We start from the raw sequence: 22038 nt of genomic DNA on the forward strand, positions 1-22038 counted from the left end.
CAGCACTTGAAATTCATCTAAGTGCCAAGGGGTATCGGAACATTCGAATACAACAGATGTTTTCACATCTGGGCCATTTTGAGCAGTATCATCACAGACATGGGAGTGCACATAAGTCAGTGAGATCTTGACTTCGATCTTATTGCTGAACTCTCAGAACTGCGATTTCTGGGTTACAGTGGCTGTTCGATGAGTGTAGATGTAGGTTACTTCTCCTTCCATAGGAACGAAGTCTCACTGTAATACAAAGGAACATGGAGAACATTATCCCATATGAAAGAGTCCAGTCACAGGAGGGCACATGTAAGAGGATTCCAAAGAAGTCACTCCCTAAAGCCAGATGTAGGGTCATGGAGAGAAGGCAGCTCATGCTTGCTCGGCGGGTGAAAGGTTTGGGCTTTACACATGGAAGTTTCCTAGTGCTGTGCTGTACATCACTGAGCTCATACTTGAGTGAGCGCAAGGCATACTTTAAAACCTGCTCCTCTGAGCCCGGTGGAGCAGCAATCCTGCTTTAGGAAGTAGAGGAGGAAGGAGGATCAGAAGTTCAAGGTCAGCCTGGACTATATGGGATCCTGTCTTAAAATCCTCTCCACCTTGAACAATTTAAACAGCTCCGATTTTAGCTCTTATTTTCCTCCTCGAATATGGCTGGCGATAATCTGTTAATGAAAAATTGTTAGTCTCTTGTGACTATGTCCCAAATGCGTCTCTGACAAGGTGTGTGTGTGTGTGTGTGTGTGTGTGTGTGTGTGTGTGTGTGTGTGTGATGTGATGTGTGTGATGTGTGTGTGGTGATGTGTGTGTGTGAGTGTGTGTGTGTGGAGTGATGTGTGTGTGGTGATGTGTGTGTGTGTGTGTGTGTGTGTGTGTGTGTGTGATGTGTGTGGGTGATGTGTGTGTGGAGGTGTGTGTGTGTGGTGTGTGTGTGTGATGTGTGTGGTGATGTGTGTGTGTGTGTGTGTGTGTGTGTGTGTGTGTGTGTGTGTGCCATGATCCATGGTGGCCAAAATGCTGGATGACCACCTATGTCAACCAATCAGAAGTCTGCACCTGAACTTGAGGTCCCTTGAAGGCTGAGGGTTTCCTAAAAAGGAAGCTTCTCAAAACAGAGGCATCCTGAGGAAGGTCATGGAAGGAAGATGGTAGGGAAGCATCTTTGAAGAGAACACTGAGTCCATCAAGTAGAACGTGAGTCATCTTTGCACTGTTTGAAGAGAACCGCCCATGTTTAAACTCAGGGCCAGTGGCCTGAGACTATTCCATGGAGTATGACCATTGATTGATGCTCTAGCTTCCCCCACTTCCTTTTGTTCTCTGGGATACTGGCTCATCCCCCAAAACCTAAGGACACAAGAAAGGGTCCGGTCGTCACACTTACACTCCAGGACTTGGAGTACCAGTGACATTGATAGGCTGAGAAAATGAAGGGAGGCTGTATTCCTTCTACTGATATTTACTAAGTACGCACATACAGTTAGCACTAAGAGGTAGGGCTGATGACAAGCAACTGATGACTCCATCCTTTCCAAAACCTCTATGTTTGGTGTCTGGAGAAAGGAAGCAGAGGACAGAGCCACACCTTCCTTAAGCAGGTTAGCCTCAACCTCCTCCCAGGGTCTAGGAAGCAGGTGCAGTGCAAGGAGCCTGAGGACTCTGACATTTCTAGGGGCTCTGTCAGACGGAGGTAGGTTATTTCCTAAGTTTCCAAAGAGGGATTATCCCCCCTCAGTCACTAACGGTGCCACCCATAGCCATAGTCACTCCCCTAGTGGATCTCTAACATCCGACTTCCACACCTGAAACACTGGCAGGGCCCGGGGATTCACACTTTACAGGGATGTCCAGGTAACTAGGTCACTAAGCTTTCAGTCCAGCTCGGACTTCTCCCACTGCAGGGCAGTGATGTTGTAATTAATGCTAAGCCGGCTGCACACCAGGGTTCCCTGGGTCTGCCTCCAGGGAAGCCCCGTGGCTAGCTGAGGTAACTGTCCGTCTCCCTGTGGATCACAAGCCTGTAAGGCACTTTTCCCAAGGTCTGCAGGGGCAGAGTGGGGGTGCTGACTGACTCTCACACCTACCTCTGAACTTAGCAGCAAATTGAACTCAGCCAATCAGTTCAGTTCTTTGTGTTTCAATTTCTTACTACATAAACACATTTTATTATCTATTTCAAGAAGTTTGAGAGGATTAGATATGATAATTTAACACGGTGACTAGTGCAAAGAAAACACCCTCAAACTTTTGCTGATACCAGTCTGTCAACAGACTGACCTCTCACAGGGCAGGCATCATAGTCCTCCTGCTGGACCACACTCACCAAGCATTCTCGATATCTGAAGAAAACAGTATAATGTGCATGTGTGCTATTTATGTGCTGTGTATGTACATGGTATATATTTTGTGTGTATATTCCTCATGTATATGAGTATGGTATATGTCTGGTATATGAATATGTGGTTTGCATATGTATATTGTTATGTTTGTTGTATATATATATGTGGTATATGATGTGTATATGTACATGGTGTGTGAGTGTGTATGGTGTGTCTAGTGTAATTGGTATGCACTTGGTGTATATATTGTAGTGTGTATGGATACAGTATGTGGTGTGGTACATTGATGATGTGTAGGAAAAGTTGATAAAAATCCCTGGAAGACACTCACCTTCAACACTGCAGATTTTGATCTTTCAGCTCAGGTAATCAAGAGATCTTTTTCCCCTGGCCCTTCAAGGAATAGGCAACATTCAGTAACAGGTCAAGGTGGCAGGGAAAATGACATCTTATGAGTACAGCTTGACTTCTGTCCCAGCCAATTGGAATCCAGTGCCCAGTCTGCCACTAGGAGTGTCTGCAGGTTTGTCCCTGTGGTCACTTGAGTTCACCAGTTGTGGGCTGCAGTGTGAGCAAGTAATTGAACAGCACTGACAGCAATTCCATTCTGCTCATTTCACAGGTTTGCTGCTAGGTCCACAAGCTGATGCAGGCTAGAGAGCACCTTCCTGGACAGGTATGGTGGCCATGGCAGCAGGTGGCACTGGGCCCTGCAAATCCTCAGTCAGGTGGCATTTGGAAGCATCATGGAAGCAGCGCCCAGTGCTCCAGAGGGCCGAGAGGATCCTCTTGTACTCCCTGCGGAAGTTCTGGTTCAGAAGCCCATAAACAATAGCATTAAGGCAGCTGTTGAAGTAAGCTAGGAAGTAACTGGTGACAAAAAGCCCTTCCGGGATCTGGAGAGCCATTGCCTCTGGATTGATGGCCACTGCAAGGCCAATACAGTTGAGGGGGGCCCAGCATATGGCGAAAACCACAAACACTGCGAACATGGTTAGGAAACTGCGCAGGTCACTGGGTCTCAGACGTAGCTTCCTCTCAGCCTTTGCCTTCCTTCGGGCCTGGAGCACCAGTATCCATATTCGCAGGTAGCAAAAGGACACCACAGCGATCGGAAGGAGGAAGTGGATGGCCACCACAGCCATAGTGTATTGGGTGCTGGCTGTCTGGATGAAGGTGCAGGAATAGATTCGCGGGTCATATTCTAGAGACCCCACAAAGAAATTGGGCACCAAGGCCACCAGAGTGAGAAGCCAGATGAGGCTGATGTAGAGGGGAGCATGCCAGTGACTGCAGACTCGGTGGTAGGTCGCACTGTGACAGATGCACCAGTAGCGGTTGATGGCAATGGCTGTGATGTTGAAGACAGAGCCAATGACACTCAGGCCCATCACAAAGGCACTGGCCTTACAGTGGACCTCCCCAAGTACCCAACCGTCATGGAGAATGGCCACAAGGATGAGTGGGTAAGGGTACAGGGCTACCACCAGGTCAGCCAAGGCCAGACTCACCACAAATAAATTACCTGAAGCAGGAAACACAGATTAGTAGTCAGTAGGGGCCCCACAACTCCTGATCATTACTTTTTATGGGGGACATAGCTCAGTGGGTAAAATGCTTGCAACTCAACCATGAGGACCTGAGTTTGATTCACAGAACTTTAAAAAGAATTCAGGCATAGTGATGATTCTTAAAATTTCAGGGAAAGACAAGCAGATTGATCCCTGGGGCTCGCTCACCAACTACCCCCACTAGGCCCACTAGCCTAATGAGTGAGTTCCACTATAATAAGAGATCCTGACTGAAAATATGAGGTAGATGGTACCTGAGAATACAGGAGTACAGGAATGATACCCAAGGCTTATCTCTGGCTTCTATACCCATACTTACTTTTGCATCTACACACACACACACACACACACACACACACACACACACACACACATATGCACATGCACACACAGACATGTACACAGCATTTTGTCTTTCTCTGAATCACTTTCATCAGCACCGGAAGTGGAAATCCCGTGTCATTTGGAGACAAAATTGAGAGCTCAAATTGCATTTGTGTTTGTCTACTCAGGTTCTTATGGGCTTCCCTTGGTAACTTGCAAGGCATTGATAATCACCGTACCTTGTGGTAGGTGTTTTGAGAGCAATGGCCAGTGGAATGGGTACTCTCAAGTAATTGCTTCCAGGACAGGCACAGAGGTACGGTGTCCTGGTTGGCTTTTGTCAACTTGACGCCAACCTAGACACATATCTGGGTAGAGGGAATCTTAATTGAGAAAATTCTCCCATAAGATAGGCCTATAGCCAAGTCTGTAGGGGCATTTTCTTGGTTCATGAGTGATGCGTGAGGGCCCAGCAAGAGCAGGCTGTATGCAGAGACTGAGGGAACAGCCAACCAATGAATGCCCCTACTCGAGACCCATCCCATGTATGATAGCCAACCCCTGACACTGTTCGCCATACTCTGCTATGCTTGCAGAGAGGAGCCTAGCATAACTGTCTCCTCATCCATCAGCAGATGGAGCAGATTCAGTGACCCAGAGTCAAACATCAGGCAGAGCTTGGGGAGTCTTGTACAAGAGTGGGGGATAGAAGTGAACAAATCAGAAAGGTTAAGGACACCACAGAAGACCTACAGAGTCGACTGACCTGGGACCATGGGAGCTCATAGAGCCTGGGCCACCAACCAAGGGTCATCCAGGAGCTGGACCTAGAACCCCTCTACATCTGTAGCAAATGTGCAGCTTGGTGTTTACGTGCTTCCAGTAACAAGTGGAATGGTGGGCATCTCTGTCTCTGTTCCCTGCCATTGGATCCCCTTCCCCACTACTTGGACTCCCTGGTTGTGCTTCAGTGAGATAGGATGTGCCTAGACATGCTGGGACTAGATGCCCCAGAGTGGGGCAATGCCCAGGGGGGCTCTCCTTCTCTGAGGAGAAGGAATGGTGGAGGGATCTATAAGGGTTCGACTGGGGAGAGAGGAAGTAGGGGGTTGTGATCATGATGTAATGTAAATAAAAAATAATTTTAAAAGTATTTAAACAAACAAACAAACAAACAAACAAACAAACAAAGCAGGTTGAGCCATGAGGAGCAAGCCAGACACTTAGCATCATTCCTTAATGGCTTCTGCTGTAGCTCCTGCCTCCAGGTTCCTACCTTCAGTTTCTGCTCTGATGTACCTTCATAAAGAACTGTGAACAGAACATGGGATCTAAAATATACCCCCCTTTCCCCACGTTGCTTTTGGTTATAGTGTTTTATCACAGAAAAAACAAAAAACAAAAAACAAAAAAAAACAAAAAACAAAAAAATAACCAAAAACAAAAACAAAAAACAAAAAACCAAAAAACAAACATACAAAAGCAAAAACAAAAACAAACAAAACCCTAACACAGAGACCCAACTGCTCTCTTCTCTCAAAGCACTGGAGGAACACGGTGATGGCCATTCTTCCTTTGCCTGCACTTTCCTGGCTTTCTGAGCGTTCTCCTCTGAATGGAGCCCTGAGTCTCCAGCTATGCTGTCTGAGAACATCAGGGCACCATGAGCAAAGCACCAGGAACCTGAAGGGTTTCAACATGAAGCTGAGGGCAGGAGCGGCCCTTCCCTAACACCACCATGCCTCACCAGGCCCTGAGTTTCTGAGCATTCGCTGTGTGCTCAAAAGACAGCAGGCTGTCCGTGGAAGGGATTTCTCAGTGGCATGATACACAGGACATAGTCTTTTCAACCTTCTGCCCAGGTGACAAAATGCCTCCTGCTTGTCGTAGGACAGATGAGTGCAGTGTGAGGGTAGAATGAATTCACAGAAGGGACTTCCAAGATGGCCGGGATGCTGGGGCGCCGACCTGCCTCCAAATCGATCATCATTCTACACCTCCATCCCTCATCTGTCCTCATCCTACAGAGAGCCCACCTCTGTGAGCGTTAGGGAAGGAAGAGGATAGGCTGAGGCCTGTAAAAATGTCAGAAATTCATCTGTCACACGAAGCAGACTCCATTCGCATGCGTTAAAACACTGGGCTGGGAAATGGCTGGCTCCAGCCTGCTCGCGTCTCCACACACGTGCTCACTCTATCAGAAGACTGAACGGTAGGGAACAGCTGATAGAACTTATTTTCACTTCAAAACTCCAGGTCAGGCCAGCTCAGAACTGAGAGAAAAGAAGTCCCACCACACTACGGAAGTTCTCGGGACCTCAGCAGGTACACTGGCATCAGAGCCAGGGCAGGATCCAAAATGGCCAGGGCCTATGACAGGATGGTAAAGGGGTGAACCCTGATGAGGAACATGGGATGAGAGGAGGCATGGTGCAGGGGTCTAAGGATCACCCAAGGAAGATGTCTAGGGACAGCGTATCCTGCTTAGGCTTCTCGGGGGAGAGGGGCGGGCATTCATCCTACTCTGTTGTTTAAGGGTTTTATTTATTTTGTGAGCTAAAACTCCTATTTCCTTTCCAGTTGTTACTACAAGGTGAGAAACACACAACTGAGGGCATGGGGGGTTCTGGTTGGTGTCTTTGCGATGTATTCTCAGTCTCAGTGGTTGTGTCCATGAGTATGTCTTGAGAGTGTTTTTAGATTAGGGTGACTGAGTGGGAAAGACATACCCTGAATATGGGTGGCACCATCCCCTTGGCTTGGATCTTAGACTGAACAGGAGAGCAGGCAGCATTCACCACTCTCCCCTTCCTAGCTGTGACTGCAGTGTGATAGTCTGTCATGATCCTGCTTCTATGCTTTCTCCCCCATCATGAGCTGCACCCTCAAATGAGTCAAACCTTTATTTCCCCCAGGCTGCCAGTGTCTGGTGTTTTGTCCCAGCAACTAGAAAAGCTGTTGATGCATTGGCTCAAACTGCACTGAGTCCCCAGAAAGCGGGGACACGTCCTAGTCCATGTTTCTTGGCTTCCACTGAGGATCACGACTACGTTCTCTTCTGGGGTTTTAAGGCTCCTTTATCAGTTTGGAGGAGGTGCTGGAGGTTGGAGCCGCCTGAGATACACTTAGTTCTGCTCATTTCTAGTCATGAGCATTGGGCAATTAGTCTCTGTGACCTCTTCATCAACCATCCCTCCCTCTTCTGCTGGAGACCACACCCACAACACAGTCCTTGGTGGTGATTTTGTAAAGAACATTTTCTTTCACTAACATAGGAAGGTTGGTTGCTACAGGTCCTGACAGTTTCAGGATGGACAGTAAACAGTCTCTTGGCATGTACTATTGTGAGCAGAAAAAGTCAAAAATGGCTGGAAACTGGCGCCAGCTCTACCAGTGTTTCCCTGGGAAAGCTAAAGCAAGAACTGCTGCGTTAATGTGCCTTGTCCCCTAATAATGCCCCAGAGGCGGCAAACAGCTTGTAAATAGCGAGCAGAACGCATTAGCTGCACGTGGAAAGTGATTCAATTACTCTCCCTGATTAAGCCGGCTGTTCCTAAAAGGCTGACATCCACCAATCCCTGCTGGAAAGTCATCTGCCCAGTGGTCCTACTGCCTTCCAACTCTCTTGGCATGAATCCCAATTAGGTGACTATGGATCTTACGTTGTCGCCCATCTGTGAGATGCTGAGATGCTGGAGTCGCACTGGATGAGATTCAGGAGACCCCCGCTCCATCAATTTCCTTCCCAAACAGGTGAGAAATCAATCAGCCGGCATGGAGCTCTGTTCCTCACCTTGTACAGTGGCTTGTATATGAACATCATATACAGGTCTCAGAGTGACTCCTCTGCCTGCCTCTTTCAGACAAGGTACGCCAGTGGGAAGGGGCTGCCTCAAGCAGGTTGTGCTCTTTGAAGTAGAACCCCTCCACTATTCACAGATAAAGCATGTCTCCCAGGATAGTACCTTCTCATCCTTTCTCCTTTCAAGGACTTCTGTACCTGAGGAGGAGGTCAGTGCTATGTTGTCTAGTCGTCATCAGATAGAACTCTGGAAAGCAAAGTGACCTCTGTCCCTGGCTTCCTTTTTCACCCCCGAAATCTAAAGAGTTTACTTGTGTTTAAAATGGCTGTTGGCACTGAGCTTCAAGTCCGTCATTTATTTGACAGGTATCCATGGGAATCTTCTCATAGCAGTTCTGCCTGGGCTAGGGGTTTAGGGATGGGTAGTGAGCAATCCAAGGGCATCCATGCCCACACAGAGAAGACGGCCAGTGAATGAAAGCACAGGTCAATGAGAGAAGTCCACCGATGGCTATGCCTGAGAGGGTAATCACCTTCAGATCAGTCTTCCTTCATCAGTTATCTAAATAGACTGTACAGGATGCTGTCTCTCATATATAGGAAGGGAATGACATGCTCATAGAAAGACCTGTCATGATGTACCAACACAGGGACGTTGGCCAACTTGTCCATGTCAGAACAAGGAGGTTGGAAGAGCAGAAGTTCCTAAATCAGACAATGAAAATGGATGGTGCTGGTCAGGCAGAACAATTCCCCAAAACCTGTCAACAAGATTGCTTCCACCCAAGAATGGCAGTGCACCTCAAACAGGATCTTACCATGAAAGGTTAGCAATAGTGATGCCAACATGAATCACGTGAAGCGTTCTAATAACAATTTGGGTATAAGCACTTTTGAAAAGATTGAACAAATACTTTATTAATAACTCACTTTATTAATAACTCGGTTTCCTTACAAGTACCAAAGCAATGGATAAATTTATAGTAATCTCCTAATTAGCTTCTTGAATTCCTGGAGGGCAGAAATTGTTTTCTTTCAAAGTCCTATTATTTATAAAAAAAAAAAAACCCTCAGGGTGTCAGGATGACTCCTACAAAGGCTGAGATAAAACTGTTTTTGCTTTGATTACATAAATTAATAGTGTTCTGAAAAATACCAAAGATGATATTTCATAACCTTAAAGAAAAAAAGACATATTTAAGAGGGTATGAAGCACACATTTGAAAGAAGAGCTGGTAGGGTATCAGCGAACAATGATGGGAAGAGCTCATCTGGAACCCAGGATGAGTGCTGTCTTATTTAACAAACGCAACAGTAACAGCAGAACACGAACAAATGTGCTGCCAGGTTCTGTAGTGTTCATTGGGCACTTCTTGTAAGAATCCTAAGTTTAGCCAGACAATTTTTAATCTCCCAGATAAAGGAACAAGTATCCGGTCATATGAGTCTATAACAGAGAAAGAACCAGAGGACAAGAAAGCTAGGGGAGAGATAGAAGTTGACAAGGGTGTAGAGAATCGATGTTCATCACAAGTGAAGGGCAGAAATAGGACCCAGCAAAACTCAGCAGTGAGGAGGTCAGCCAAGATATCAGCAAGGTGAATTCTGCTCTTTACAGGAGAATAAAATGGTGGTCTATTGCCTGTTCTCTCAATCAGCTTTGACTTCAAGGAATGAAAGACAGTAATATTTGCACAGGGATATCCATTGGAGGAGGGATTGTAGAATTTTACAATTTTATTAGTATTTTATTTTTATTGGTGCACTTTTTTGTATCTACCCGTTGGTTTCATATAGATTTCACTGAAGTCTATCATGTGAATTGGACCCTCTTCTTTCTCCCCTCCTCCCATCCATTCATCCTCTTCCCTTTTCTGTCTGATTCTCAAATGAAGATTTTGTCTGACCCAGGAGAAATACTCAGTCACTGCTTTAGTTGCTTTCTGTTTCTGTGACATAAAACAGACAGAGGTCTATTACAGCTGCCTTCCAGGGCACCGTCCATCTCGGTAGGGAGGACATGGTAGCAGGGCCTGAAGCAGTGGATCACATTCCATTCCCAGTTGGGAAGCTAAAGGAGCTGAATGGTGGGGTCAGATCACTTTCTTTTTATTTACAGCCCACAAACTGAAGCCACCCACGATGGATCTTCCCTCTCCAATTACCCTAATCAAGAGACTCCCTCACAGGTCTGCCCAGAGGTTGTCTCCTTGATTCTGCTAGTTGACAACCATGCCAACTATTATTTATGAGTACTGTCCTTGTCTTATTATCAGTCGTATTGAAGGAACTGAACATTTGGCTCAAGGGTCGAACTAGGATTCCCCATGAGGTAGGACATGAGCTATAAAGCCATATGCCCAGTCTTGATGGGGGTGTGTTCTAACACATGTGAAGGTAGGTGATTTAATCCTCCTGGGAAACTCACAGGGTGCCCTTACATAAGACGTTGCAGCCTGTTCTTGCCTGCAATAGTTCTGATGACTAAAGACAACAAAGAAGGAATAAAATTGCCCAGTCATTCGCTCCCTAACTTTTACCTGTTTTGCTATTCACATTTTACACTGTGAGTTGAAGATGCCACAGTCATGACAGACCATGTCCTACAGGACATAGTGTCTAAGTACAGAAGCCAGTGCCTTGGAAATGAAGGCAGTTAGACAGAAGAATCTCTATGTCCCTAGGAAGCTGAGAATTCTTCAGAGGGAACTAGTGAGGACTAAGAGTTCTCTTCCATTGTCAGATCATGGCTCCTGACTGGTAACAGGATCTCAGGGTGAGGAACATTGCTGTGCATTACTAATGCTGCTCGAGAGGAGATAATGGTGGGGTGCACAGAGGGCAATGCTATTCCATAGGCTTTTGTGTTGAGGAGTGGTTGTGGTAGCAAGAACCCCATGTTTTATAGGCTGTGTGTGTGTGTGTGTGTGTGTGTGTGTGTGTGTGTGTGTGTGTGTGTGTGTGTAGGCAAAAGCTTGACATCAGTGCCCTTGATTGCTTTCCACTTTCCACCTTGAGATAAGGTAACTTGCTAAACTTGGAGTTTATTGATTCAGCTAGTCTGGCTAAACAGCTTGCTTCAAGGATCCTGTCTCTGCTCCCAGAGTGCTGGTATCACAAGTAAGCCACCATGCCCACCTAATATTTATGTAGATGCTTAGAGATCTGAACTCTGTTCCTCTTACATTTGCACATCAAGTGCCTTATGTATGGAGCCATAGACCCCAGCCTTTGAGACAGCTGATGGTGGTTCAAGACAGAGTATCAAGGAGGTACCGGGAGGCAACGGTGAACAAGTTTTAGAGACTGTGTACAGCTGAGGCTGCTGAGGGATTCCAGCCACCTAGGAGCTATCGCAGGCAGGCTTTCACGACCAGTTCAGATACGGGCTTAGGAGGACAGTGTGAGGTATATTTTGAGCTTTCATTGCCCTCAGGAAGGATAATATGAGGTGACAAGGCACTGTGGGTAAGGCTCTGGCTTATAGAAAGGATGGCACATACCTGGCTGTTCTCTTAGTGGTCGGTTCACTGAATCTATGCCTTTGTCCCCAAGCCCCCCACACCCCACAGCTCCCACAATGGAACTGGTCTTGTGACAGTCAGTAAGGAGTCCTCATGTCTCCTGGGAAGCATGATGGAGCCTCAGGGCATTGCATCTTGGTTACTGGAAGTAAATGTCCTTTATATGCATAATCAGAATTTTATGATGGTATATATTGATTGTCACCTCGACAAGATCTAGAATTACCCAGGAGACATACCTCTGTCCCTGTCTACAGGACACAGATGTTTTCAGATTGAGTTGAATGATGTGGGCTCACTTTAAATGTGGGGAGCACCAATATATGGAGTGGTTCCTAGGCCAGATACAAAAAGGCATTTGAGCTGAGAATCACTATTCTCCTCTTCCTGGTTCCCGACTGTAGAGACAGTATGCCCACCCATGTCTCAGACTCCTGCTGCCATGCTCTCCCACCACGATGGACTGCACCTCAAATCATGAGCCAAAGCAAACCTTTCCTTCCTTATGCTGTTTTTTTTTTCTCATAGCAGTGGAAACATAACTATAGAAATACAGCAGTACTGACAGATTAAGGGAATGGAGGAATACAGAAAATCAGAGAGAAGTTGTTCTTGAAGTAAAGATAACTTTAGTTTAAAAATGACTAATAAAGAGTGTATAGGTTCTGACTTTTTAAATGAATGCAGGTTTTCAAGCATTTTGAAATATCACTCTACCATGGTCATTTAAAGACAACACTACATTTAAAAAAAATAACTGTCACCAATAAAGCCAACAGGCATTAAACAAGGGCTGAGCGTATGACACATAGTGAGTACTTTCCTAGCATGGATGTGATTCTTTGGTCCATTTCTAGCACAAAATAAGGAGGAGGGGGGAGAGGAAAAGGATGAGGATGATGATGGTGAGGAGAAACGAAAAGCAAACAAGCACAAGCAAACACTGATTAAACTGCATGACTGCAAGTTGCCAGCAGGGCAGGAATTAATGCTCCTGCATAGCATGCTAATTTGTTTCTCTAGTGCTGGGCACTAGTGCACAGGCAGCAGGGGATAGGAGGAACAGGATGAAGCACCAGCAATTCCACCTTCTCCCCAGGCCTGGCTGCACACTCGGGTCTGGAACACAGAGTGAGACAGTCCTGCGTGGGGTGGAAAAGGGGCAGGATTCAGACCTTCCTCAGGCAAAAAGCAGCAGTGAGCACTTCCTCAACTGCCTCTCTCATGGCAGACAATCTGAGGGCTGAGCAGGCTTCTCTGGGTATCCAGCAGGTCCAGGAGCAAAGTATGAAGACCTAGAGGGCTAGGCACACTGGTCCACAGAACACCTGCCTTCCTGTTCAGGAGATGAATGTTTGAGGTAGCAATATTAGGGCAGCGTGAGTGTGCGTGCGTGCATGCATGCGTGTGTGCGTGCGTGTGTAAAGCACACTTTTCTAGCAGTAACTCTTCGCTATTCCAGGTTCATTTTCCTAAGCTAAAATGATGTCTTGCAAAGGTATTCCAGGAAACACAAGCCCTACTGACTGGTGCCTGTGTGAAGTTCGTGCTCCTTGGTAATGTTAGGTTTCCCACAGGCTGACTAAAAACTCACACTTTGCTCCTGGATTCTTTTATAGATAAAATTCTCAGCTCTCTCTTTCCCCAAGGCGTTTATACAATTTAGTATGAATGGCTTTTGCCAAGAGCCTGGCGTCTCAGAAAGGCTTTCCCATGGTTTATTTTCACACCTTATTTGACTTTAGTTGGCCCTAACACGCAAGATAAGAATCGCAAAATTAACCAGTGTATCACTGAGGTCCACCTCAGGCTCATCTGGTCACACATTGCAGTACCCAGTCAGGAGTTGAGTTTGCACACCCCTGTCTCTAGTTTTGATGCTCTGCAGGGAAAAGTTGAAATGGGAATAGAGTGGAATGGAAAAGCATTTTGAGGATTGATATATAATTTAGCCAAATCATTGCTTAAGTTCTCACGGTGTCCCTCAATTTCCCTGTCTTCATTCAGAATGGAAGCTTCACCTGCAAATGTCTAAATTACTTGGAATTGGATCCTCTAGTGACGGGATGAATTTTTGACACAAAGCTTAGGAGAATGCTTGCATCTACCCATTACTCAGGTCCATACAGTGTCCAGTCATTCTTCCAGCAAAGGCTTTTAAATGACCTCCTGTATGAAGTCAGTTTGGCAGGTAGGGAGAGGGCTGCTTGTCACAGGGCAGGAGCTTCCATGGCCAAAGGGGGCCTCATCTACCAGAAACAGTTGAAATGCCATGGGTAGCCACAGTGTGTAGCGCTACAGTGCTCACATTCTGCCACAAACAAGTGCTCAAGGAAAGCCCGGCTCATTCAATTTGGCACTAACGTGCCTAGTGTGTCCTGCGCAGCTTCCAGACTAACTTTGCAGGAGGAAACCAGAACTTCCCTTAACTTCTTCAGAGAACCAAAGTCTGGGACTAGGATGGAAGGAATGGAAAGAGACACCTGCCACTAAAAAGAGAACGGGACCTGTGGGTGCCGGGTGTGTGTGGAGGTCTTATGGATCTAACGTTCAGGGTAGGAACCAGTAGCGGGGCGGGGTGCGATGGGATCCCAGCCTCAAGGAAGCTGACACTCACCTGCGTTCCGCAGCTTGCGGTTCCTGAGCACCGAGAGGATCACAAGTAGGTTCCCCACGAAGTCCACAGCTGTGGTGACAATGACTACTGTAGATAGCACGGGAGCCACCCAGGGTGCCCGGGGAGTCCCAGAGGGCTCCGCCTCCGCTGACCCGGGCCAACTAGGGCGCGCTGCCAGCCCGCTGGCCGCACAGCAGTTGGCCACGGAGCTATTCTCAGGCATGGTGACGCTGCAGCCCGGGATAGATGCCCAAGGTGTGCACTGCTTGGGGGCGCTCCCGCTGTCCCCTCCCCGCCCAGCAAATGCTAGGAAGAGGCTGTGGGGAGGGACCAAGAGGAGACAATTAATTGAACGTGGGCAGAGGGGCGGAGAGAAATAAAAGATCCAGACAAGGACTGGGGCTCAGGTGTTGTGGAGAGGAATGAGTCCCTCAGTGGCATGCTCAGGAACAGCACTACAGCGAGCATCTCTGCTCTGCTCTGCGGCCAGAGAACAGCCTGTGTCTGGCCCATCAATAGGTGGTCTACCAGTGTCTGGCCCACCTTACGTGGCCTAGTTGGTAAGGCCTGGGCCCCTAAAAACCAGGACTAGCTAGATCCTTTACTACGTGGAGGAGCTGTGTCCATTTGGGGACACCCTTTGCGGGCTGGAGCAGATGCTGCTGGTTCGAGCTGTCTGATCATCAGAAGGATGGGGTTTGAGACCCCCTTGCTAGGAGCTGCTGCTCTAAAGAGCAGATGACTCCTGAGGAGTGGGGATCAACCCCAGAGTTATGAAGCCAATAGTGCTGAGCTCTGGGAAGTGACAGGGAAGGTATCCAGTAGCCACGAGTGAATAACCACGAGGTTAGTGCTGGAAAACAAATACATGTATGGATATTGGTTTAAGAATGGTGCTTATATGGCTCCATGGTCCACAGTGGAGTTAATTATAATGTGGGCTTGGGAGGAGGGCAGGAAGCATGAGCACAGGATGGAAGGAAATTTGGCCACTTATGATGCTCCCTGACCTCCTTATGTTGCCACTTATGTTGGCCCCACATGACTAGGAAACCTGAATTTATCAAGAGACTGCAAATGGGATCTCAATATTGCCTCAAGGACAAGGCAAATGAGGTGGGGTTTTAGGATAGGCACCTGTGCCTGCTTTATAAAGTTAAACCTGTGCCCCCGTCAAAGGATGGGCAGTTGAGATTAAGCAGAAATTCAGAATGAAGCTCGATCGATATGAGAACAAAGGCTATCTTTTCCAAACCGCTTATCCCACATTCTCCACAGCAGTTTTTGTGAGTCTCAGCCCAAACCCTAAACCAAACAGACCTCTACCAACAGCAGAGTGGGTGAGTCAACTTCACACACTGTGATGAAAACTGCTTGTAAACACAACTGCATGGATTAACCTCAAAAGTACCACATGACAGAAGAACTGTAACACATATATACCCAGCACACACACACACACACACACACACACACACACACACACACACACACACACACCCTTCAAATGCATGTGTATGTTAAGTGGAAGAAAAGAACGTAGTATAATCCAGATACCATGCATACAGAAAGTGTGTAGTATTCTGTTCAATTCATGAGGTCTAACATTCATCTGTGATAGATCTTAGTACATCTGATAGAACTCAGAACTAGCTTGATAAAAGAGATTTAGTTAATTAAGTAATCAATCTGGCAGTTCTGAGGCTCCAAATCTTGTAATGGTAGGCAAGCATTCTACTGCCAAGCTGCAGGCTCAACTCTGAAATGCTAGTTTTTACATTCGACTTTATATAAGTCCCGCTCTTCCTAGAAATCAACAGAAGAAAGGCAGAGGAAGGACGGCTGTGAGGACAAGGACACTGTACACCTGGTGAGGAGAGGACATCTCCATCCTGGGAAGGATGATGCAGTGAAAGGAGGTGGTGTTTCCCCTGGGCACAGAGAAGGCTGAAGCCAGCTCCAAATTCAGAAATTCAGAAGGGTTTCTAGACTGGAGGGAAAGTTTGGGCTTCTTTCAGATTCTGTATTCTTGGGGAGTTTAAGGCTATCTCATAAACCAGTTTTGGGGATGGGGTGAGGGTTCAAATACAGGAGAAGATATGAAATAGCACTTCAGAGAGTGAAAATTCTCCCTAGGAGGCACAGCAGTCATGTTAGGACCTCGAGTGTGCCTGTGTATGACTTTAAACTAAACCAGCCACTTGAGGGGTGTCAATCAGCAAAACCAGAGCTGCTCAGGACACAGGGAGAGTTGGAACGAACCATTCTAGCTAGAGAGAGAAGTAAAATCATGGGAGTTGTTTCATTTCTAAAAGCAAGTGTTTTGAGATGAGATGTCCCCTCATTTTCTGTCTTGAGTGTTGGGTATTGAACTCAGAGCTTTGTGCTTATAAGAATGACTATTTCCCTAAGCTATGGCCCAGCCTGAAAAGCAGATTTCTGTAGTGTGTGGGCTCTTGTTGGGAAGGCTCTGGGGATGCTTATGGAGTTGGCACCTGGAGGAAGGCAGAAAAAATGGCCTTAGAGATTAGAAAGTCCGGAATGGGCCTGTAGTTTGGTGAGATGCTAAGGTCCTGCCTCACCATGAGGAGGGTCCTGAGAAAGGCAGGAATGGGAAAGGTGCTGATTCAGTGATGACTCGGAGTCTAGAAGATGCAAGCTGCTAGTTCAGATGCTCTCTCTGTTCCCTGGTGATTCTTAATTCCTTATTCTTCATCTTAATCCTAATTCATTCAGAGAGAGCCTGATCACAGTCCTTTATTTACTAAAGCTACATCAGGAAGGCTTTGATCATTGTTAGTAAATATCAAGAATTCTTAGATTTACACAAATTCTCCAAGTCCTGGATCAACAGTCTCATCCCCCATTTTTTTAGAGCAGAACCAAGCACAAAGCGAAAGGACATTTCCTTATAGGTTTGCACAGCCTGTTCTTATGAGGAGCTGGTCACAAGGGTCTTCTAGTTTTCTGGTACAGCAGACAGCAGTCTTTAGTAACTCTTTCCAGGATAAAAAAATGACAAACTACTAAAACTAAAATGATTCCTTAGGACATTTTGAATTTATATAAGTAAAACAGTAAAACAGCTCTCTCTAGTATCTTTCCAGGCATTGTTATCTTGGGTTCTTCAATCAGCTAGAAAAACAGGGCGCTAACATTTTACATGCTTCTACATCATCTCTTAACTCTCTAATCTTCAATCCCTATCCTAGCAATTCCACAGCCTGTTGTACTCTCATTCTAATACTATTTATTCCTAAGTCATACATAAATTCCTATTTTTCTCTCTATAACTGAAACCACTCTAACTCTCTATCCTTGATCCCTCCAAGTTCATCCTGGCTAACCAATGCCACAGTCATGGGACTGGAGGATACACGTGCTTTCTCATGCTTCCAAATTCAAGGTCAAGTATGGCAATGAACCATTTCCAAAAAGGGCCATGTTGACTTTTATGGTCCTTATGATTATATTGTCTAGATCCTTTCCCATGACTCTGAAGGCCAAGCAGAGGGCCTGTTCCTCGTCCTCCACAGCCTCATGACCATCTCTATTCCTCATTCCTGGGAACTGCATCGATTCCATTTATTATGGTATCATAAGTTCTGAGTAATGGGGGTGGTTTCCAGAAAGAAAGATTGAAAGTAGAGTAGTAAAGACAGAAGATCAACTTTGGGGCAACAGCAACCATCAGCACATGTGGGGGTCATGGGATTAACAGCCTTGAATGCTCCAAGGGCAGAAACTGTGTGACACCTTCCCTTACACAGCCATGCCGTACCCAGCAGTGAGAGAGAGTTCAAGCATGCATGGGGCTCAGGGTGTTCTAATACTGCATGAGGAGGAAGAGGAAGAAAAGAAGAGGAAAGAGGAGAAGGGGAGGAATGAGAGGAGGAGAAGAATGAGATAGGGAAGAAAAGAGAAGGAGGAGGAGAAGAAGGAGGATCTGGGGTAGCAGGGAAAAAGGAAGGTGAAGGGAGAGGGGGAGGGAACAGGAGATACAGCTGTAACAAGACAGAGTGAAGGTCAGCTTTCACAGGGAGAGGTAATGGGCACGGAATCCCTTTCTTCCACATGCAGGCACACAGTGGGATTCCTTTGTCTTCTAGCAGGATGCATAGCACCAGGCAAGTGGAATACCAGCTCTGCTGTCTCTTTTCAAACACGCTCTAATGACATTTGGCTAGTAGAGCGAGAAGTACAGGAATCATCCCTGTGCAGTTCGGGAATATAATTTTTGACCTTGCCTCCATGCACAGTAGTGTGTCCAGATCTTTGGAATTAGGGTACTTGAAGTCAGTGCAGAATCTACACAGCTGGCTACCCTGGGTCTTGAAGGCATAGAGTAACTGTAAAGTCAATTTAAATGTCAAAATTAAATACACTCATATGCTTCAATAGTTTTTATTCATACCATTTTTAAAAAGCTTTGTTCACTGTTTTTATTTATGTATTTGTGTGTGAAACTGAGTGGGTTTCTAAGTACCATGTATTTGCAGATTTGGGGTGTCCAAAGGGAGTTGGATCCCCTGGAACTGAAGTTACAGATGTTTGTAAACTCTCTGGTGTGGAAAATGAAGCCAGGTCCTCTGGAAGATAGGTAAACGTGCCCAAGCATCACGCTCTCCCCGGTCTTCTCTCTTTACATTTACCTGAGTGCTTTAAAAACTTCTATCTGCATGAACACAGGTGTGGTGGCACTCTCCTACAAGTCTACCATTTCACAGGTTGGGAAGTCTGAGGCAAGCCTGGGCTTCAGGGTAAGACTTTGTCTTGAAGATAACAACAAACCATGACAATTTCCTATGCCTTCACCTGGGTGGTCTTAAGTTACTGCACTTTGCTGTGATGAAACATCATGCCCGAATGCAAGCTAGGGAGGAAAGGTTTATTCAGGGTACACTTCCACATTGTACTCCATCACTGAAGGAAGTCAGGACAGGAGCTCAAAACGGGGCGGAGGGGGTGGGCAGACCTGGAGGCAGGAGCTGATACAGAGGCCACAGAGGGGTGTTGCTCACTGGCTCTTTCATCATGCCTTACTCAACCCGCTTTCTTAGAGAAGCCAAGACCACCAGCCCAGACCTGGCACCACCCACAATGGGCTAGGCCCTCCTCCAGCAATTACTAATTAAGAAAATGCCTTATAGCTAGATCTTATGGAGGCATTTTCTCCATTGAGGTTTCCTTCCTTGAGATGATCCTTGCCTATTTCAAGTTGGCATAACATTTGTTAGCCTTAAGATTGCCTTATAAAAGGAAGCATTTAATTGTGGACTTGCTTCAGTTAGAGAACCTTCATGGCAGAGAGCACAAGCACGGGAAGGCATGATACTGGAGTAGCTGAGAGCTCACATCTGATCTGTAAGTCAAAAGGACATGGGGTAGGCAAGAGTGAGCCTGACATGAGCTTTTAAAACCTTAAGGCCCACTCCCCAGTGATATCCCTCCTCCAAAGCAGTACCTCCTAAACCTTCCCAAGTAGTTCCTTACTGTGAGTCAAACATTACTAGGAACTGGAGGAGGGATGAGCCTCTTCTACATCACCACAGAGGTTTTGATAGTAATCTGCTTCTATTCCATGATGGTGGACTCTGTTCAAACCCATAGAACATGTACCAGAGGCAAAGGCTAATGTAAACTGTAGAGTTCGTGTGAAAAGAATGGGTCAATATGGTATCATAGACAGTGCCAAATATCTTACTTGTAGGAAAGTTATGTATATACGAGAACAAATGCTCTGTGGGAACTAGTCATGTGCTGGTTTAAGATTACTATGACTCTAAAATAAAGCTCTTCCTAAAAGAAAGAGATTTTGTATGGGAGAATAAAATATCCATGCACCCTAAAACCCAAAAGAATTTATTCAAACATCAACAAGACTAACCATCTCTGTGTACCCAGAGAAGCAGTCCTGATAGGAGGTTGAAGGTCTGGTGGCATCCAAGCAATGGAGATGGTGCTCAGACTAAGAGAGTAGGTTTTGTGCTCAAGGAAGATATTCTATAAGGAGTGATTTCAGAACCTGGGCTAGAGAAGTGGACAGAGAGTCCTCCAGAGTGAGGCTGAGGGCTGTAGACTCATCAGTAGCTGAGGGAGTCAGCAGATATCTGAAACCTGTTCTAAAGCCAAGAATCTTGTCAATTTCTCTGCTGTGGCTTGGAGATGTGTTGAGTATGCACCCCCCCCCCCAGGTTTGCTGTTAGAAGCTATGCTCCTAGAAGCTTGGTTCCTAGAGCAGACATGGTCGTAGGTGGCAGAACCCGGAAGAGGTGGGGCCTGGTGAGACCTAATGATGACTGATGACATAGAAGGCCTTATTCTTAGAAGGGACAGAGGTGGTCTCATGGGGGGGGGTCTTGATCTTGTTTCCTGTGTCACTGTGTGATCTATCCCTTACATGTATATGCCTGCCACTGTAATACCATGTACCACAAGGACTTCACCAGAGCCAAGCTGACAGTGAAGCCATGCTTTTGAACATCTAGAGATGTGAACCAAAGAAACTAAATTGTTTGCTTTCCAAATGTCAGATGTAACTCTCTTGCTAACAGATAGGAGGCGCTGTCCTTGGTATTTTGGGTTAGAGTTTACTTTAAGAAATGTTCCTCTAGCAAACTCTAAACTACTTTTAATTTTAATAGGCCAAAGATTAAGCAATTTAATATATATATATATGTATAAAATAATTTACACATAAATTTGTATAACATGTATAGCACATATATTTATATAAATAAGCATTCATGCTTATTTGTTGAGGTGCCCAAGTTAGAAATTGTGGAGTAAGAAACACCAATAATGAGATGGTGGAGCATGTTGTCCTGGACCCCTCTCCATGGCTCACAATTCTCCCTTGTCACACACTCTTATCCCCAGGATGGTAGCCCAAGTTCACAGCCCAAGCGGAGCCCTGTGCTTGCTATAGAGCAAAGAATGACCTTGAAGTTCTGACCCTCCTGCCTGCAACTTCCAGGATTATAGGTGCACACCAACATGTCTGGCTTCCGAGGTTCTGGGAATCAAATCCAGGGCTTTGTGCATGCTAGGCAAGTACTCTAGCCAACAAGCTTTGTCTCTCTCCAAAGAGAGACTCTCCTTTTGAACTCTTTTTTCTTTTAGTACATTTGTAATTGAAATAGATATCATTCTCCTAACTTTCTTCCTTCCAACCCCTTCCATGCAACCCTATTCTCCAATTGGTAGCCTATTTTCATTATTATTATTTACTTCTATCTATCTGTCTATCTATCTATCTATCTATCTATCTATCTATCTATCTATCTATCTATGTTTCTATCATGTATGTATGTATGTATGTATGTATGTATGTATGTATGTATGTATGTATCTGTGATCTCAGGGATGATCATTTTACAATGGACAATGATAAGGTAGCTCATCTCTGCAAGAGGTCAATTCTACTCCCAACAGTCAATCTTTGTCTAGGGGCAGGGCTGTCCAAAATGTGAATGGTGGATGATCGTGGTAACTTCACCCAACTGTATACAAATGCTGTATTCTGATTAAATGGGAGAATCATCAAATCGAAACAAAAAACTTCACCTTTTAAATAAAGATTTTCCCATCTAATGAAGTAAATCATAGAGCAATAATTGTGGAAACGTGAGTTATATTCTTAAGATAAATTTAAAAAAATATAAGGCCTTCCATGAGCCTAGTGCATCTTGACTCAGCCTGCCCACTGGTTCACCTAGGGAGGTCACGTGACCTACACATGCTGTGCTCGGCTCACAGCTGTTGTTAACTCTCCACCTTAAGTCTGCCTCCTCTGGGATTCCCATATTCCCCTGTCCATGTTGCTCCAACCTTCTGCTGAATCACCCAAGGGTCAACATGGCCT

The 22038-nt window shown here is 45.8% G+C and overlaps 1 protein-coding gene across 1 annotated transcript; it reads right to left on the reverse strand.

Moving 5' to 3' along the window:
• Window positions 1–2989: 2989 nt before the first annotated feature.
• On the reverse strand, window positions 2990–14397 carry Mtnr1b (melatonin receptor 1B). The gene is made up of 2 exons (XM_032911328.1): window positions 14175–14397; window positions 2990–3861 (listed from the first exon to the last, which is right to left on the reverse strand). The coding sequence occupies exons 1-2, from the start codon at window positions 14395–14397 to the stop codon at window positions 2990–2992; spliced, it is 1095 nt and encodes a 364-aa protein (XP_032767219.1).
• Window positions 14398–22038: the final 7641 nt, after the last annotated feature.

The sequence above is a fragment of the Rattus rattus genome, chromosome 8 (assembly GCF_011064425.1).
Source record: "Rattus rattus isolate New Zealand chromosome 8, Rrattus_CSIRO_v1, whole genome shotgun sequence".
Taxonomy (NCBI): Eukaryota; Metazoa; Chordata; class Mammalia; order Rodentia; family Muridae; genus Rattus; species Rattus rattus.